The 17,350-nt window shown below is 41.1% G+C and overlaps 1 protein-coding gene across 1 annotated transcript in view; it reads right to left on the bottom strand.

The window, feature by feature from the left end:
* Positions 1–15,199, bottom strand: part of LOC109994796 (adenylate cyclase type 6-like) — a 34,497-nt gene extending 19,298 nt beyond the window's left edge. The window contains exons 1-3 of the mRNA XM_020648278.3: positions 14,858–15,199; positions 12,484–12,678; positions 11,455–12,361 (exon numbers count right to left, since the gene is read on the bottom strand). Coding sequence (XP_020503934.2) covers positions 11,455–12,360 — 906 coding nt within the window. The 5' untranslated portion in view covers position 12,361; positions 12,484–12,678; positions 14,858–15,199. The remainder of the gene's footprint in view (positions 1–11,454; positions 12,362–12,483; positions 12,679–14,857) is intronic.
* Positions 15,200–17,350: the final 2,151 nt, after the last annotated feature.

Genomic DNA, 17,350 nt, shown 5'->3' on the forward strand with positions numbered 1-17,350 from the left:
GCACATTTGAGTTAAGTATGATTAGAGCTGAACCACAATTAACTGACTACATCCCGAACGCTCTATAAATGTAGCTCTGAAAATGTGAGATATCATTGCTAAGCAAAATAAGCTCGCTTTAATTCCGAGTTATGCTTAGTCACCACACGTTTTGGAGATTAGAAGCAGAATCATTTGCAGAGGCTTTTGAATAAATCGTATGTGGTGTGTGAGAGACTCCTTTTCGACTGGCAGCTCTTTGATGCTGAAGCTTGTTCTAAGGCTATAGTATTCATATCAACCACACAAAAATCTCCAAACAGCCTTGTGGTGGAAAGAGCGCAAAGGAAGCTTCTCTTCATTAGCATACTGCACACTCTCTCTTCTCCAAGCTTGACTTAAAGTATCTACCCCTGATCATTCCTGCTGCAGACTTCCAGCTCTCACAGATGATCTTAACTCGTCATTTATTTAAGCAGGAACCTCTTGGCTGCAAAGTCAAAAGGAGGCCAAACATTGGCTTATAAGGTGCAGCTCTCTGCAAGGTGCTTCATAAAGACAAGGTAGGCTGATAACATTTTAGAGAATGATTTCAGGAAAGGGATGAGAAAGGTTTTACTTACTAAACATGGCCTACAGAAAACCCATTATGAATTAAAAGAGGAACTGGTGATTTATAATCTGACAATACAGCAGGAGGAGGTAAACTACATTGTACATTATAATCAATGTTTGGATTTATCCAGCAGTATTAGAAGAGGCCTGCAGTGAAAGATTAAATTCAGATCTCAAACCAACCATGAGCTCTACTAAAGCCGAAGTTTAAACTTTAAAAAGGCCAGAGTTCTACATCCCATAAGTCAACACACAGGCTCTGGGGACACTGAGTGCTGTTGACATGGGGGTTCCTCTCCAGCTCATGACCTACAGGCATCGAGAGATGTCTGACAGAAACAAATGTCAAAGCCTCATCAAACACTGCTGATATTAGCCTGAAAAGATAACATGTGGAACCAGAAAGGTAAAATAGAAAATACTACGAGACCGTGTTGCACTTGTCCTGATCCATTCAAGGTTACTATAATATTAAAAAACTGCAAAACTAAGGAAAGCACTCCTTATAAAGATAAATGTTGCAGAATGCTTGTCTTTGCCACCTTGGGTCGGTGCCATCTGGAAACAGAGTTCTGTTTTCGTCATGGCTTGAGCCAAACCAAAATTGGTCTCAGGCGACCAGAGAGGCCACAAAGTAATCTGTGAAACGCTGAAGGAAATTCCACAAAGCTAAATAGAGCTGGACCCAGGCCACACATCTGTCACAAAACCAGATCCTGAATTAATACTTGTCCATATACGTTCTCCAAAAACAAGGAAAATGTCCCAGCCATCCTGGAAGTACTGACTAAAACATACTGCAACCACTTGATAAAATTACCCACTCCTTTCTACTAATTTGACCAACACATTTTTCCCCAAGAAACAAGATAATAATGATCCATGTATTTCAACAGGCCAGCCTTGTATGGCTTTAATTCAACAGTTCCAATAAGTACAATTTACATCTAGCTCGTACTTATTTTTTCAACTTTCTTCTGGGGAAGAACTTTTTTGCAGTACGAAGACAGAAGAGATTATTTGTGTTGCCATTTCCCAGTCATTCGAGATCCTTAATGAAAGCAGAGGGGTCAAACAAACTACTTAATTGTGGTTTCATTGACTGGACTTCAAGTTTTATCTCAGTTTTTACATCCGCTGCTTGAAGATGTTTAACAAATGTCCTTTATCCTTCTCTTCCCACACACTTCCTGTCTCTCTGAATTAGAGAGACGGACACAAAATAATCTGTCAACTTTAATGACGAGCAACTTGCAAAATGCTATCTCACAGCTGGACAGGAAAAAGTGCCTTTTTTTTCCTGTCACTGTTATATAATTGAACCGATAACTAGAAGATATAGTTGTATATAATGTGCCAGTCATTTGACTGATGATTTATCAGCTGATTTCAGACTATTCTAACTCTATAACTTAATTATTTATTTTCTTTTATGTCAACATTCAGTGTCTGCTTTGCTGTAAGAACCATCAGTTTTAATGATCCTCAGCTGTATATAGGTTTGTTAGTTTTATTATATAGATATTTGCATGTAGCAACAGTACAAGAATCATTTTAATGTACCGTAGGAATAGTAGTAGAGACATTAATAGAAGCATCAACAGGTTTTTTTCTGTTCTACCTCACTTATCGTTAATTACATATAATTACCAAGTACATCATTGAGGTGATCGGGACTCAGATGCAAAGAAAGCAGTGATGAAGATTTGACATTTCCGTGTATCACTGCTATTGGCTGCTCTGTGGGTTAGGGTCAGTGTTTGACTGGACAGACTAAAATGGGGGTGGGGGTGCAGTATGCTGGGCCGGACACAACACTCTCCTCCCAGCTGTGTCCTCGCTAACCCCTCACTTCCTGCCCACTCACACCCTTTCAAGCACAGCTGCAATTACAGCCTGGCTGAACACAAGATCTGGTTAATAAGCCTAACAAACCAACCAGCCCACCAGATCAGCACACTGCTCTGCTGGCTCGTCTCTCTGATCTGAATTGTGTGAGGGAGTCCAGACCTTGAACTGTGTGACTGTGAGCTAAACATCCAGGAATTCCCATTTCTGCTGCTATTTGCTCCAACTCCTTTTAAGCACAATTTACAACATGATCCAACGGCAGTCGTTTGACTTTGTCACAGATGTAACAAGTCTAAAATTGCACAGTGTGTCTTTAGTCGAGCACTTGAGCATGACTTCCTTTGCTTTTATCCAGAATGACTTTAAATACTTAGAATTAAGAGAGGGAGCTTTGAACTGGTTCAATGAGAAAATGTGTGTGAGTCCAATAAAAATACAAGAGTTTAGTTTCATTGTCCAGTTATATACACAATATTGACTTTAACTACAAAGCATACAGATCAATACCAGTACAAGAACAACTGGTTATAGTTTAAACAGCACAGGCACGACAGCAGTATGGTGCCAGCTTTAACTTACGTTTGGACTCCATCATTCAATGATGAGCCGAGACTGAACGCATGTAAAGCACATCTGCCATCAGGGCCGTCACATGCCCACCACGTACCGATCATACCAGTGAACCTCTGAAAGGCTTTACGTTCCAAAACAAAGACTCGTAGAAATTTGATTCAGGAACACTGCTTGTTAAGGAAAATGTAGAGTCAGATCGCTATGGCTCTTCTTTACGACATAAAGGTGCTCATGGCACTTCATCCCCAAAAAAGTAAACATCAACGTCTTTCTGTCTCCTTAAAAGGACACTTTTTTTTTTACATCATGGAAGGGGGAGTTTAACAACACAAAGTAATGCTTCGTTGGAGCTTTCTGCTGTTCATTTAGATCCTGTGAATGCAAAAGACGGAGTCTAACTTCCTTTGGTTTAATCAAGCGTGTGTGGAGTGTGTGAAATTGCTACATGGGACCTGAGTCTTGTTTTTGGTGTTTGACACTATTCAATGAAAAAGTGAAAAAGGTCAACACTGGCCAGATTCAATAATTAGACAGAAGGGCTTGTTCTTTCCATTTCATTAGCAGGTCACTTGAAAGGCAAAGAGGTCAAGCAGGTTAAAGAGGGTCTATATGTCAGTAAAGACATGGGATGTCCACAATGGTGTAGATTTCAATAGCAGGAAGGTGTTTGTGCGGATAGTGAGCATGTTTGCTAATTACAGCTGCACTCTAGTCATGCGTTCTCACGTAGGCCGGACATATGGAGAAGAAGTGTAATTGTAACTACAATAGATGGATAACAATTGGCAATTGACAGTTGGCTTGTCTGACTGTGACCTCCTGACAGAGAGTCGTTCACCTTCCTGTCACTAGTGCTTGGATTGGGTGCTCTACACTTAACTGGATATCCAAAGTAAAACTTCCCTTGAAAGCCTCAGGACTTGCGTGCCGCACAGATCAACATTTAACACCGCTAATGGATTCCTAATATATATATCTCTTGGCCGCCCGCCATGGCAGTTCAGCCTTAAATCCCTGTATTTACTTTTGCGGAGAGCCAAGTTGTTAGTAAACCATGAGATGTTATTAGAAGCCTGCACTTCCTCATCCCTGACTCACATACTATTATTAGGTAGGCTATTATATGCCTTATCACCGGCTGTATTATAAGAGCAATATTTCGCTTATTGCTAATCCTAATTGCTCCCACCCATGGTGGTGGAAGCTATCCGGGTTTGTATCGCTGCCTCTGGTTGTAATACAATAAGGGGGATGAGTCACAAGCACTCTACCTCTCTGAAGGGAAGGGGATGGGAATAACAGGGGGATCTATTATTTGAGCCGGTGCATTGTTTGGCACCCACACTACCTGATGATGGGTGCTTGCCATTTGATAGCAGCCGAGTGAGCTGCTGTGATCCATATAGACAGACACACATCACCACTTCTTGTGTCCTGAGTGTGTGTGTGTGTGTGTGTTCAGCTGTACATAATATGTGAACACACAGGACACTGGATTCACTCATTATAAGCCAGGCTGGGTATCAAACTTCAATGCTGCACAAAATGTGTCTGTAGGATCAAGTGTCAAAGTGAATCACATGTTGATTGTAGGCACTCAATTCAAAATGATTTGGTCTTGTTTACTTTTTTATCAAATTTGACTGGATCAAAATTGGGACAATAAATATATTTTTCTTTCATCAGTTCAGGGGTTACTTTATGAAGGCATTAATAAGCCTTTGCAAACTCTGAACAGCTATGAAAATAGAAATATACTAAGTACATACAATAAAAATAATACATTTTGAAGTCAATCATTTTATAAAGGTTGAGGTAGCCAGTGTGGTTGATGGGGCGGCAGGAGCTCAGTCTGTAGAGTCGCCGGTCCCTGTTGAACCAAAGTAAGTATGGAATTGGGTATAGTTGCTGAGGAGGTGCCAACTCACTTCCGGAGCTCTTCAGGAGGTGCCCTTGAGCAAGGCAATGGACCCCAAAACTGCTCAGGTGCTCCATCTTGTGAAGCCCCTCACTGACATCTCTTCATTAGTGCATGTTCACAGGTTCCTCTTTGTGCATGTGTGTGTACTCCCAGCCTATGTGTAACAGATTTCAAAAACTGAATTTCCCCAGGGGGAATTAATAAAGTATGTCTCCTTCTTCTTTCAGGTTATTTCTTTCATAAAGTCAATGTTCTGGCCTTAATGCATTATCCACACATTGGTCATGCCTGATACATTTCATTGATTGGTATCTTTTTCTCCATTGTTTGGCAAAGGGCTCAGTATGTTTCCACTAAGCCCACATTCGTTGACCCCATAACAATCTGCCAAAGGAACAGGTTTTTCCTCTAGTGCCGGATCAGCCCACAACAACAAAAGCACAGACGTGATGTACCTCTGAGACTTCACTCTTTTATTGACCTGCCTGTCAATAGCTCCTCCTCATAGGACTCCATTTAGGATTTGGTTATCCAAATATATCCTACTGAACACAAAAGGACAACTTCTGTTTGGGTTCCCTGATAATCCCTGTATGACATCTTACACGCCGGCTGCTTCGAAATTCTAAGAACTTAACAATGACTCTGCAAGTCACATAATCCCCTGTAAGACATGAAGGCGTATGGATGCACAGCTGTTTATACTTAAGTGACTTAAATACATATATCAAAGCAGAACTCCTCAGGACAGCGCCAGATGCCAATCATGTCAGAGTTAGTTCTTCCCTCATTCAGCCACAGGAGAGTTTGACAAACCAAAACATGAGGGACAGGTGGTCTCTTACAGGACAGCACTCAAGGACGAATGAATCTGTACCAATAGATGTGTATTTGTGTGTGCATCCTATAGTGTGTGCCTATTTATATGTGAGCCCAATGAGAACTCAAGCCCTGAGTTTAGATCTAATCTCAGGTGACTGAACAAAAGTAGACAGATTCATGACGGCACTGGTTACTGCTGACTCTTAAAAAATGTAGTTTGGGTGCATTTGCAGAGAGGGTGATACAAGGTTAGATACTGATAATGTGAGTATGGTGTGTTAAAGCTTAAGGCCACAAGAAGGACCTTAAAATGCACCTTTGAGTACATGTTAGGATGTTCTTTACTGCCTTAATGCAGATATGTCAGAAAATTCAATATGCAGCCAATATGAAAAGAAAAAGATATTTGGTGGCATCATCTATCAAAAAGCTGCTGGTAATCAGAAAACTGTGCAAACTGGTAAGAGGAGACTGCAGAAATGTTTTAAACCAAATGCAGTTTAAAGGATGAAGGGTGAAAATACATTTTTAGGGCGCACAATTTTAAGCGCGTTTGATAGCTGCAGCATTTCTCCTCTGCTTTCTGCATGTCAAAGGGAAGCAGGAGCACGTTTTTTGGCCTGGAAGACACGTGACTCAAGTCAAACGGTCGGTTCGACTTTTCTCCTTTCACGCTCATTGTGTCTGCATGTATCTACAAACAGTATCTTCATGATAGAAATGTTATCCCATAGCCTGCTGTGGTCTGTAAACTATCCACACAGACTCTTTTAAACAGTGCTGCGTTATATCCAAACACTGAAGATACAGTGAAGGCTAAATGCTCCCCTGTTCATTTATAAGCAGCGGCGGTTCCAGAGGGGTAGCAGGGATGGACTGGGCTCTACTACCTTCAAAAAAAAAAAAAAATAGAATTCAGTCAAATAAAAGAGGAAATAAAAGAATTTGGGAATAAATAAATCAGTTCTAACTGATTTCATTGAGCCCTACAGCTGTGTATTTTAATATTCAGGCAGTTTTGGAGTTTTGCCCAGAGAGGAAGAGAGCGAGAGAGGGAGAGAGGGAGAGAGGCGGAGACGGATGAAGAGGGACAGACAACTGGTGCCTCCATGTTATTACATTTTAACATTATCTATCCTTTATCAATATAAAGAGTATTTTTTTTAATAAAGGTTTATCTTTGGGCTTTTTATGCATTTATTTAGAGATAGGATAGTGGATAGAGTCAGAATTAAGGGAGAGACAGAGAGAGAGAGAGAGAGAGAGAGAGAGAGAGAGAGAGAGAGAGAGAGAGAGAGGAATGACATGCAGGAAAGGACCCACAAGTGGGATTTGATCCCAGGCCGCCTGCTTGGAGGACTATAGCCTCTGAGCCGATGTACAAGGGGCACGCGGACTAACCACTAGGCTACAAGTGCCCCAAACTAAATTTTCTTCCCTATATTGTTTGAAAATATATCGATTTATCTTAAAAACTCATATCACCGAGCCCAAGTAAAATGCCCCACTGCTTTACAGTACTACTCCATTCACAAACATTCTTAAGCTGCCAGCATTGAAGGGGGAGAAAGAATAATTCAACATGTGACTGCAGGGATAAAGGACTACTCCATGCGAGTGGATTTCTGTGATTGTGAAATTGTGACCCAGAGAAAAGTGGGAGGAGAAAAAAAAGAGAGAAGAGACGGGCAGTTCTTTCCCAAATGGGTACGTCAGCTTAGCATAATTTCACTCTCTCCATCCAATGTCATCACTGCTGCTTCCACAAACGCCCCCCCTCCTACCCTGCCCCATTATCAAGGCCCATCAAAGACATCCCTTTGTCATTGCCATCATCGCTCTCACATCTTCTCAGCTCTGAACCTGCATGAACGCCCCACAGGGATGACAAAAAATAAGGGAAAAAGAAGAGAGGGCCAAAGGATGATGAGGTCCCAGAAGAAGAAACCAAGTTTCCCAGAGCAGAGTCTGGCCCTGTGACGCCAGGAGCCACAGTTTGTGTAAGCTCACATGTGTGATAGAGAGGGTGTGACAGACTGAATGAAGTCCTTCTCTATTCAAACAACTGCGAGTAGCTGGTGAGATATCTGTTAAGTCTCAGAGTTCACTAAATGACACATTGTGCTTCTCTGCTCATGAGGGTGAAAACAAAGGCGTCTCCCTCAAATCCTCCTCATTCAGAAGAATACATAATAAGAGGGAATGTAATATGGCTGATTACAGCATGAAACAACTAATCAATCCACTAGCATAGCAGTGCCAGGCAAACATCCCATCATCGATTGCTCAGAGAGCTGTATTGTACAATGTTGGGGGTCTAAACCCTCAGGCAGGGCACCGGTCAATCATCAGAAAGCCTGGAGTCAACAACCCCTCTTGTTTGGGGCATTTGTACTTAACACACAAGCTCACAGCAACAGTAGGGTTATGTCAATATTGCCTCATTCAGAGTGGCTTCATATTCATCTGGTTGCCTAATAGCGATGGTTGGTAGGGAAAACCAATAACAGGTCCAGAGAGAGTTCAACCCATGTGTATATTAGGAGAACAAACATTGCTAATTTGTACAGGAAAGAAATCATGTCTGATTGAAGTTTGTGACACGATTCTTATCTTCTTAAAAAAAAGGTCAGAAGGCTACCTGGAGGCCATAAATCCTCATTTAAAAAAAAAACCTATCAAGGCTTTCTACTGCACTACATGCTCAGCATCATCGATTATATGGCATAAAATAAAAAGTATACATTGATGATTCAACAAACTGTTCTTCTGGCTGTTCTTCATAGCCACACCTCCCTCTATAAAGGGAGGCACATGTAACCAAACAGGAGCACTTTCTCTCTTCTTTTTAAGTGTCCCATTATGCCATGACATAATGTTTGTGACAGAGAACCAGTGTTCACAATACTGTGGACCCTGACACTGAAGAAGCCAAATAGAATTCAGCTATGGTTCATGTTATTGGTAAACACTTGTGCTTTTCCTGACCGGTCATGTCTTTTTGTAAAAAAAAAAAAAAAAAAGGCAGATTATTTCAAAAAACATGGAAAGACAATGTTTGATTTTTTTTTGATTTTTTTTATTGTTTTAGCCTAAATAAAGCCTAAAGAATAGCAGATCATCCAATTACAGATAGAAGTATCAGAGTCCTAGAATTTTAATGAAAATGTCCAAAAATCTGTTTATTTACATTTCTGCAGTACAAGTTTTGATTGATGATTTACTTTTTACTTTATTTTTCACTATGTTTCTTTCATTTTTTTAAATGTATTTACATATTTTGGAATAATTGAATCATCACTTCCAATTTTTTTACAAAATTGAACAGATCATTTTGATAAAATCCCTGAGGATCTGACAGCCATATTCAAAAAATAATTAAAAGACGCAAGTAATGGAGAAATATTTCCGATATGGAGCTGCAGCAGTAATAAATGACTTACTTTGTGTTTTTCCACAGCCTCCAGAAGTAATCATTCTGTTTTCCATCAAATTCATTGCACAATCTTGAGCCTTGCACCCCACCCTGTGTCATTTTACTACAATAGCCTTCTTGTTTTGAGGAATTGCGTCCTGAATGGCACCATGCAACATTATCATGATAGTCCTCCACAATGCAACTAAACAGGCTCATTCAACCCAGATGACCTTCTGCAAACCCCAACAGAGTTGCCAAAGCTGCCCTACATCACAAAATGTAGGCTCATTAAAAATCTCATTTGAAAAACTGCAGAGATCTACAGCATCATCTACTTTTAGTACGGCACCTTTGACACGCTAAAGTGACGGAGGAGTCTGTACAATGTTTGTCCTATATTGATGGGGAGAAAAAGTAGGGCATTTTGACTGGTGAATACAGTAACAACATTGTGCTCAATTGTATGGTGATAATGGCGGGCCTGACAAGCACGAGTCGGACAACTGTGTCTTGTTTTCTCATGAATGTAAATGTCCACTTTGATTTTTAGATTTTGTTGTTATTTAACGGGGACAAGACTCCAAAAAGATGCATCAGGAATAAACATTTACAAAATATAGATTACTTTGAATCAAGTGTGTCACTCGAAGGATGAATTGAATGATTGTTTCTATAACTATCAGAGGATGGATACCGCTTTTCCAACTCTCTCTTTTAACACATATCATACAATGTTTATTGGCTGCTGCTGTTGTTCCTCTTGTCAGCTGTAGCAGGGAGGAAATCCATTCCTAATGTGAGAATGAGAATAGTGATTGGAAACAAACTCCACAGTCCTCGTGCTGTTCAGAAATGTATCATGAAAATCAGGCAAAGTCAATATGAGGCTTCAGCAGTCCAATTAAGAGTGTCTCTTCCAAAGTTATGAACTTTTAGTGTGAGTCTTGTATTAAAAGACTCTCCAGTTGAAATAGTCTCACTTGATTGGTTTGACTGCTGATAGATAAACTGTGTCTGTCCCAACCGTGACAGAAATTCTCCTTTGACAAGGCTCAAACGTTACATTGTATTAAAAAAACACAACACAAAGTACAGACACAGAGGACTGTGAAAAACAACACCTGCTAAAAAAAGTGTCTTTTGTATTTTGTTCAGGGTGGCTATTGCGGAGGGAAGCCTCATATTGACTTTTGACTATTGATATGTTGATCAAAAGCATTACCTGGTCAAACATGAGTCAAGATATTGGGGATTTGATATAACAGGGGCAAAAGGATTCAATACACTACGCTATCAGAGGCATTAATAGGAACCTCTGTCTTATCAGTATTTATCTGAAATAAGTTGTGACTCATCCGATCCTTAATGGCAGTCAGTGGTGCAGATTATTCAATTCATCAGTCTCATAAGTCATAAAAGCCATGTAAAATGTCATGTCATTAGCATAATGGTGGTAAGAATGTCCCTGAAATGTACAGATCACATGGTCAAGAGGAAACATACAGTCAAACAGAAAAGGGTCTAAAACAGATTCTACACCACAGGACAGAGTAGCAGATTGAGACATTTAAGGACCAAGTAACACAGAACTAAACAGCTATCTGAAAGGAAGCTGGAGAACCAGTCAAGGACGCTCCCAGAGTCACCCAACCACTGTCTGAGTCTGTCAATCAGACTAGCGTGATCAACCGTGTGGAATTTACAGCGAAGATCCAAGAGTACCACAACTGAGCATTCACCCACATCAGAGGACCTCATGATGTCATTGGAGTCTCAGTTTGTGTGTTATGTTTCTGATGCAAAACCAGATTGGAATCTGTTTGTAACACTGTGTGCGGTTAAGACAGCTGTTTAGCAATGACTTTCTCTACAATTATGGAAATAAAAGGCAGTAAACGTAGGCTGACAACATGATTTCAAGGACCTGGACCTATTTATAATTGCAAATTGGCAAGGACCTATTGTTGTAAACACATTTTAAGTAAGTATTATTTGCATCATTAAATTATGATTTAAATCCTTGATTAATAGATTATTGTATAGATTTTTCAGAGATGAAGATATAATCTTTCATTCATGTTTTGTACCTAACCGATATAAGAAAAGTTCAAAATATAAATGGATTTCCACACATACTACTTCTAATCACACATCACTTAGATGTTGATAACACAAAACAACATTAAATGTTGAGTAATGGAATGATATCCATGTTACCTTCGCCTACAAAAAACTCTTCCTATTGTAGTGATGTGTAGTTCCTGCTGTCACTCACCTGTTGGAAAACAAACTGGTACTCCTTGTTGAGCTGCCAGGCGGTCACTACGTGTATGATAGACAGCACGGCTCCACAGACCACGGCTGCTCTCATCCTGACCGGCAGCAGCGTGTAGATAATATAGATGAAGAAGACAGTCCACCAGATGCCCTCAGAGGCACTAGGTGGGTACACCATCAGCGCCCCCAGCACCTGCACCACGATCAGCACCACGATTACCAGGTAGCTAACAATCCACATGTAGTCTTGGTGGAAGCCGTTTCGGTTGCACACCACCATCATGGCCAGAAAAAGAGCCATGGCGACAGAGAGTACTGAGATGTAGGCCTTACTGGGGGTAAGGTGTGGGGTTCTGTCGAAGCAGTGAATAGTCAGGATGACTCCACACACCACCACCAGCACCCCCATCAGCATGGTCAGGGAGCTCTGGTTGAGCCTGAAGAAGTAGCGCTGGTACAGACGCTCCAGCTTGGCAGATTGAAATTTCTTGGATTGAAAAATCCAAATAAACCGCTTCCAGCAGTCCACCGCAGACATCCCTTTGCAGCCCCCTTCTGCTAATTCCAATGATTCCTCATCTTTCCTCCCTTTCAGCTCACCATCCTCAAAGCCCAGGTCCACAGCTTTAAGACCCAGATCCCCTCCGCCACCAATCCTCTTCCTATAGTGATCCTCCTGCCAGCCACAGCGCGCACCGAAGTTACCCCCGCTGGTGCCTGCTCTGCAGTTGTAATGTTTAGAGGCTGCATTAGGGGGCTCTAGTTCCTCAGGGTCCCTCAGGCAGCTCATGTAGTGTGGGTTGCACAGTGACGAGCTGTCCTTTCTCTTTTTGCCATTGCGCTCTCCCCATGCAGTCTTTCGCTCATCCGTTTTGCTCCTTAAGAGGTCTCTGGCCCACGACATCCTGAATGAAACAAAGATGGAAAAAAACTTCAAATTTAAGAATTCTGGCTTTTAATCATCAAAGTCCTTGCATTAAATATGTAATTTGAGGAAAAAGTTAGGAAGATCTGGGGACCTTCTCACCTGTGCAGGCTTTTTTGTGTGTAGCAACACTGCGCTCTTTGGCCAGGCCACTAGTGTATCCAGAGAAGCATACACCATGAGCTCGGATTGGCCGGAGGCATCAGAGGTGTGCCTGTTTTTGAGCCGTCGTCTGTAGAAATAGTCTGCATGTCAGCCCTATTTATCACCTAGACCTTCCATACGCCACCTGTTTTCCTGTATACAAAAAAACAATTAAAAGAACAATGCTGAGCTCACACCACACGAGGAAATAAAAGCATTAAAATCATAGTCATTGTGGAAAAATAGAAAATTAAACACATTGTTTGCATCCCTGGTTGCTGTTTTTATTTTTGTGTTTGTTTATTGTATTTTTCTCTGGCAAAAGATTAGGCAATTCAAAATAAATACATAGAAAACAGCTAGTTCAATCCACTTTCCCACAGCAGATCAAAACAACATGTCCATGGAAGTTACTTGCTGTTGCGTTTGCAAAACACTGGATTGTGAGAGTGTAATGTCCTTTTATTATTACGTCATCCAGCTTTAAGTAACAACTGGTTAATTATGTCATCGAGCCATAAAGTTAAACAGGGTCGCGTTTCAACAAACACTCAGATGAAAACTTTTCTGGGCTGGACAGCGCTCTATCACTGCAATCTGCCTTGTACATCTTGAGTGTGCTCTATTTGACAACAAAGGCCTTCAGAGTGGGCACCATCAGAGATCAAGAGCTCTCCAGTCCAGATTAAATTGTCCATGCTTCCCCCATTAGCTTTGATGACTCACTATGGCCGGCTTCTGGCAGCACATGTCAAGGACACTGCTAACCTCTAAACTTAATAAGCATATCTGCAGGGCTGCCTGAGCTGAGGCAAACAGTAAGATGAGAATACATGAGCTGCACACATGGCCATGTTACAAATCAGCAGCTGTTTTTTTTATGCAATTTTCACAGCAATCACCATCACCTCATTAAAACATGTTATTGAAGGAGAGGTTATGTTTGGTTCATGGATTGTGTCTAAAATAGCCTACATGTTCTAATCACACACACACAACAGCTTTTGAAGGATTTACTGCTGTGTACATGTTTTACCTTATGTAAGAAGGAATTCTAGTGATTATCTAGTAACAAAGGAGCATTTATTTATCACGACCCACTCTAGAGTAAAATGGCACTTCACCTGCTCAGAGTTTTCAGGCTGCTTGACCTCAGTCCTCGGCTCACCTTTGATACATTTACGACAGGTCAAACAGCACATGCAGCTCTAATGTACAAACTGTACATCCAAAACATATCCAAATAGAACATTATTGTAACCTATTATACCACAAAAGGGGCCGAGTCGACTTCGCTACACTGCACGCATTGCAAACTAAGATGGTGATGCTTTCACTTACAGTTGAATATTTTAGTATTCTGCGTAAAACTATCATGCCCTCCACCCTTTCACCCCAAAAATACACAAATGAAACGACATTGACAAGTCGCCTACCACCCCCACCCATGTGTTCCTCCCTGTGTCGCTACTGCTAACACGGACCTGATGTCAAAGAACATGTTTGGCTCTTACACGTGTAGGCCCGGGCAGGTTCGGATGCGGGCAGTCGGCCGAAGCATATTACGTAACAGGCCGCTCAGAGTAGCCAACATGGGAAGTTGCCAGCTCTCTCCTGTGCTTAAACGCAGTCTCTTAATAATAATTAAAAAAAAAAACTAAAAAAAAAAAAAAAAAAACCCACTATCTATGGACACCATAACACTGCGCGACTGGATAGCCTGAGCTCGGCCTGAAGAATGTGGGTTGCAAAAAAAAAAAAAACAACAACACTGCCGCTTGGCACACATCACCCGCCTCCAACTTATCAGGAGTAAAACATTCCGTCGGACAACTTCAGCCCTTCTGCAGCGGATCTTCTTAATTCACAGAGGATGTGCAGACGGGCTCACGGCTGAAAGTCTTAAACCGGCCACACACTGGGGCCTGTCTTCTTTCGAGATAAACCTGTACGTCATTATGTTTGGACGCCAAACAGGTCACTGGACCAGAGGATATTGCCGAAAAAAAATGCGCCTTGCAACTGTGCAAACAAATTCAGCCTTCAGTCATCCTCGTGGTTCTTTAAAATAAAAAGTGTAGCCTAATTGAATTGTCCTAGCCTGCGAAAGGACATGTCTGCATAGCGGGGGGAAGAGTCCTGCAGAACAGTTCAGACTTCTCCACGCCGCCGCAATCATCACAGTAAAAACACTCCGAGTTCAAGTCAGCTGTTTGCATTCTGCTGTAACCTCTTTCACTTGAGCTAGCCTGCAACAATTCAACATTACACGTAACAGTTTCCCCAACACTGGCGTGTGGAAGGCTAAATAGAGGGAAGGCACTGTACTTACATTTGGACATCCTCGTTATTACAGTGACTGTAAGACCGCAGCGGAGGTCCAGCTTGGCCCCCGTATTCGGTCTTCACGCAGCCGCCGTCACAAATGCTTCTCATGCGGGTCACTCCGACTGAGCGGGAGGGAGGTGAGGCGCTTCGGTCCCAATGGAAGCGAGGAGAAAATGCGGATTTAGCCGCACAACCTTGGCTCTTCTCAGCCAGAGATGTAGTACAATTCCACCAACTCGACCTACCCGACTCCCCGTGTCCCTCTCTGTCTCTGTCTCACACTCACGCACACACAAACACTCTTCACACGAGCTGCAGTCCCATTCGCAAACACGCGAGTCCCCCTAGAGGTGGTGCGAGCGTCTCTCTCTCTCTCTCTCTCTCTCTCTCTCTCTGCCTAAGTGTGAGTCATTTACTGCAATGTTTTCCATTTTGTTTCGTTTTCTACTCTTTTCTCCATCTAGAGCACCAGTCAGTCCTGTCGCAAAACATGTATGACTACACACACATGGAAACTCGTTCATTTGTGGTTCGAGATGAAGCAAACAACGAGAAACACTGAAAGAAGTATGACACATCCCATTGATTAAGACAGTGTTGCAGCACCACCTAGTGGAGAACATGTAGAGACACTGCAATGTCTCTAAGCGGTCGTAAAGACACTTATCTACATTGTTTCAATCGAGTGCTTACATTCATTAGATGTGACCGTTCTGAATTAAGAGCAATGAAGAAAAAATTGACAGGCTCTAATTGCTGTTGGCTATTTCATGACAGCCATTAGCTTTTCTTAAGGGATGTAGGTAAGTTGCTCGTCACACGATAAAGTTTGAACTGTAAACCAGTAAGGCAACACTGGTGTTGACACAGACGGATCTGTTTACTTATCACCCTTACACGCCCTAGCAGATCCCATAGGGAAAATTAAACATTTGCTTACAGTAAGTTGTTATTTCATTTCATGCATTACAGCCATTAATTAAAAAAAAAAAAGCAGAACTAGTCGCCTATAGCTTAATATGATAAAGTCAATGGTTGGCTTGCAGGTAGACCTCCACTACAACAGTAGAGGCAAGAAGCGGATGAATAGGCGAAATCACTTTTTCGAATTAAAATACACCACAAATAAAGTAATTTTAAAGAGCATTGGATCAAAAATACTGTCAAGTTTAAAGTCAAAGAAATTTGTAGCAGATTTAAAAAAAAATAAATAAATAAAAAGTTTAAATGCACTATCTGCAAAGAGGAGCGTGAGCAGTTTAAAATGCAGTTATTGCTCTTGTAGCAGTAATTGTATTACACACAATTATAGCCGGTTAAGTGTGTCTGGTAAGTTCAACTAAAACACTTACAAACTGTTATTAGTAGGGTTGATGTGAGATGTGGAACTTGTATTAATAAGAAAATATATATATATATATAAATGTCTTCGATATGAATTGAAATAAGCCTACTGTAAATCTGTAGCCTATTGAGTCTTTTTGTTAGTTCATCCAGCAGTGGGCGCCATTGTACAACAACAATTACTGGACGTTAAGAGCCTATTACCAAGAGTTTACATCAGCAGGTTCATAATCTATCACAATTTACCTTGCGTTGAGGGACCGTCCACAACCACTATGCTTATATGCAAAAAATAGAAAATGGTTGATTATCAACAAAAGTGCCCTGATAGGCTTTCTTAAAATGTTTATCACACATTCAGGACGTTCATGCTCTGTTGAAGAACCTTTAACTTCAGAAGTTTTTACTTTATATTTCACCAGGATCTTTGATATTCACTTTTCAAAATAATGTATGAACAGAGTGTAACACTAGTTTAAGACAACCAGTTTAGCAAGTGTATTCATAGGAATTAATGTGTTTTATACAACCAGCCGTTCATTAAGGCTGTATAGGCTACATTTGGTAACATGCTCCCTCAGTGTGAATAGCCTTTGAATGAGGTGTAAACACATCCAGAACGTATTATAGGAATGTACTGAGATCCAATCACTCCAGTCACATTTAGAGGTAATCTGTGCTATACATTTATCCACATTAGTCTAGCAGTATGTATGCAAGTGGCATGGGCGACATTAAAGGACCCTATGTTTGTACCAAGGACAACAAATGTTCACTTCTTGTCATTCTTGTCCAATAGAATGTTTCTTTGCCTTTTCTTGTGAAAATATGTTGGATTTTTTTCTCTTGTGTCATCCCGAGCTTTATGCATATTATAGTGGACTGTGCTCAAAAAGTGGGGAATTTGGGAATGTTAATGCCAGGTGTGAGCTCTGCCTTTGAACTCACACAAGTGGGAATCTTTCAGGGCACATGAACACTGAGAGTGGACTTTTGAGTCAAATAGGAGACATATTTGGTTAGAAGTAAAACATTTGAAATAACAACATTTGTATATCTGATGCAAAATATATGTTTACGTTGCCAAAGTTAAAGTCACAATAAACCCCAAATTAATTAAAATTAAAGAATAACAAAGATTACATATTACAGT

Source organism: Labrus bergylta, chromosome 12, assembly GCF_963930695.1.
Source record: "Labrus bergylta chromosome 12, fLabBer1.1, whole genome shotgun sequence".
In the NCBI taxonomy this organism is placed as follows: Eukaryota; Metazoa; Chordata; class Actinopteri; order Labriformes; family Labridae; genus Labrus; species Labrus bergylta.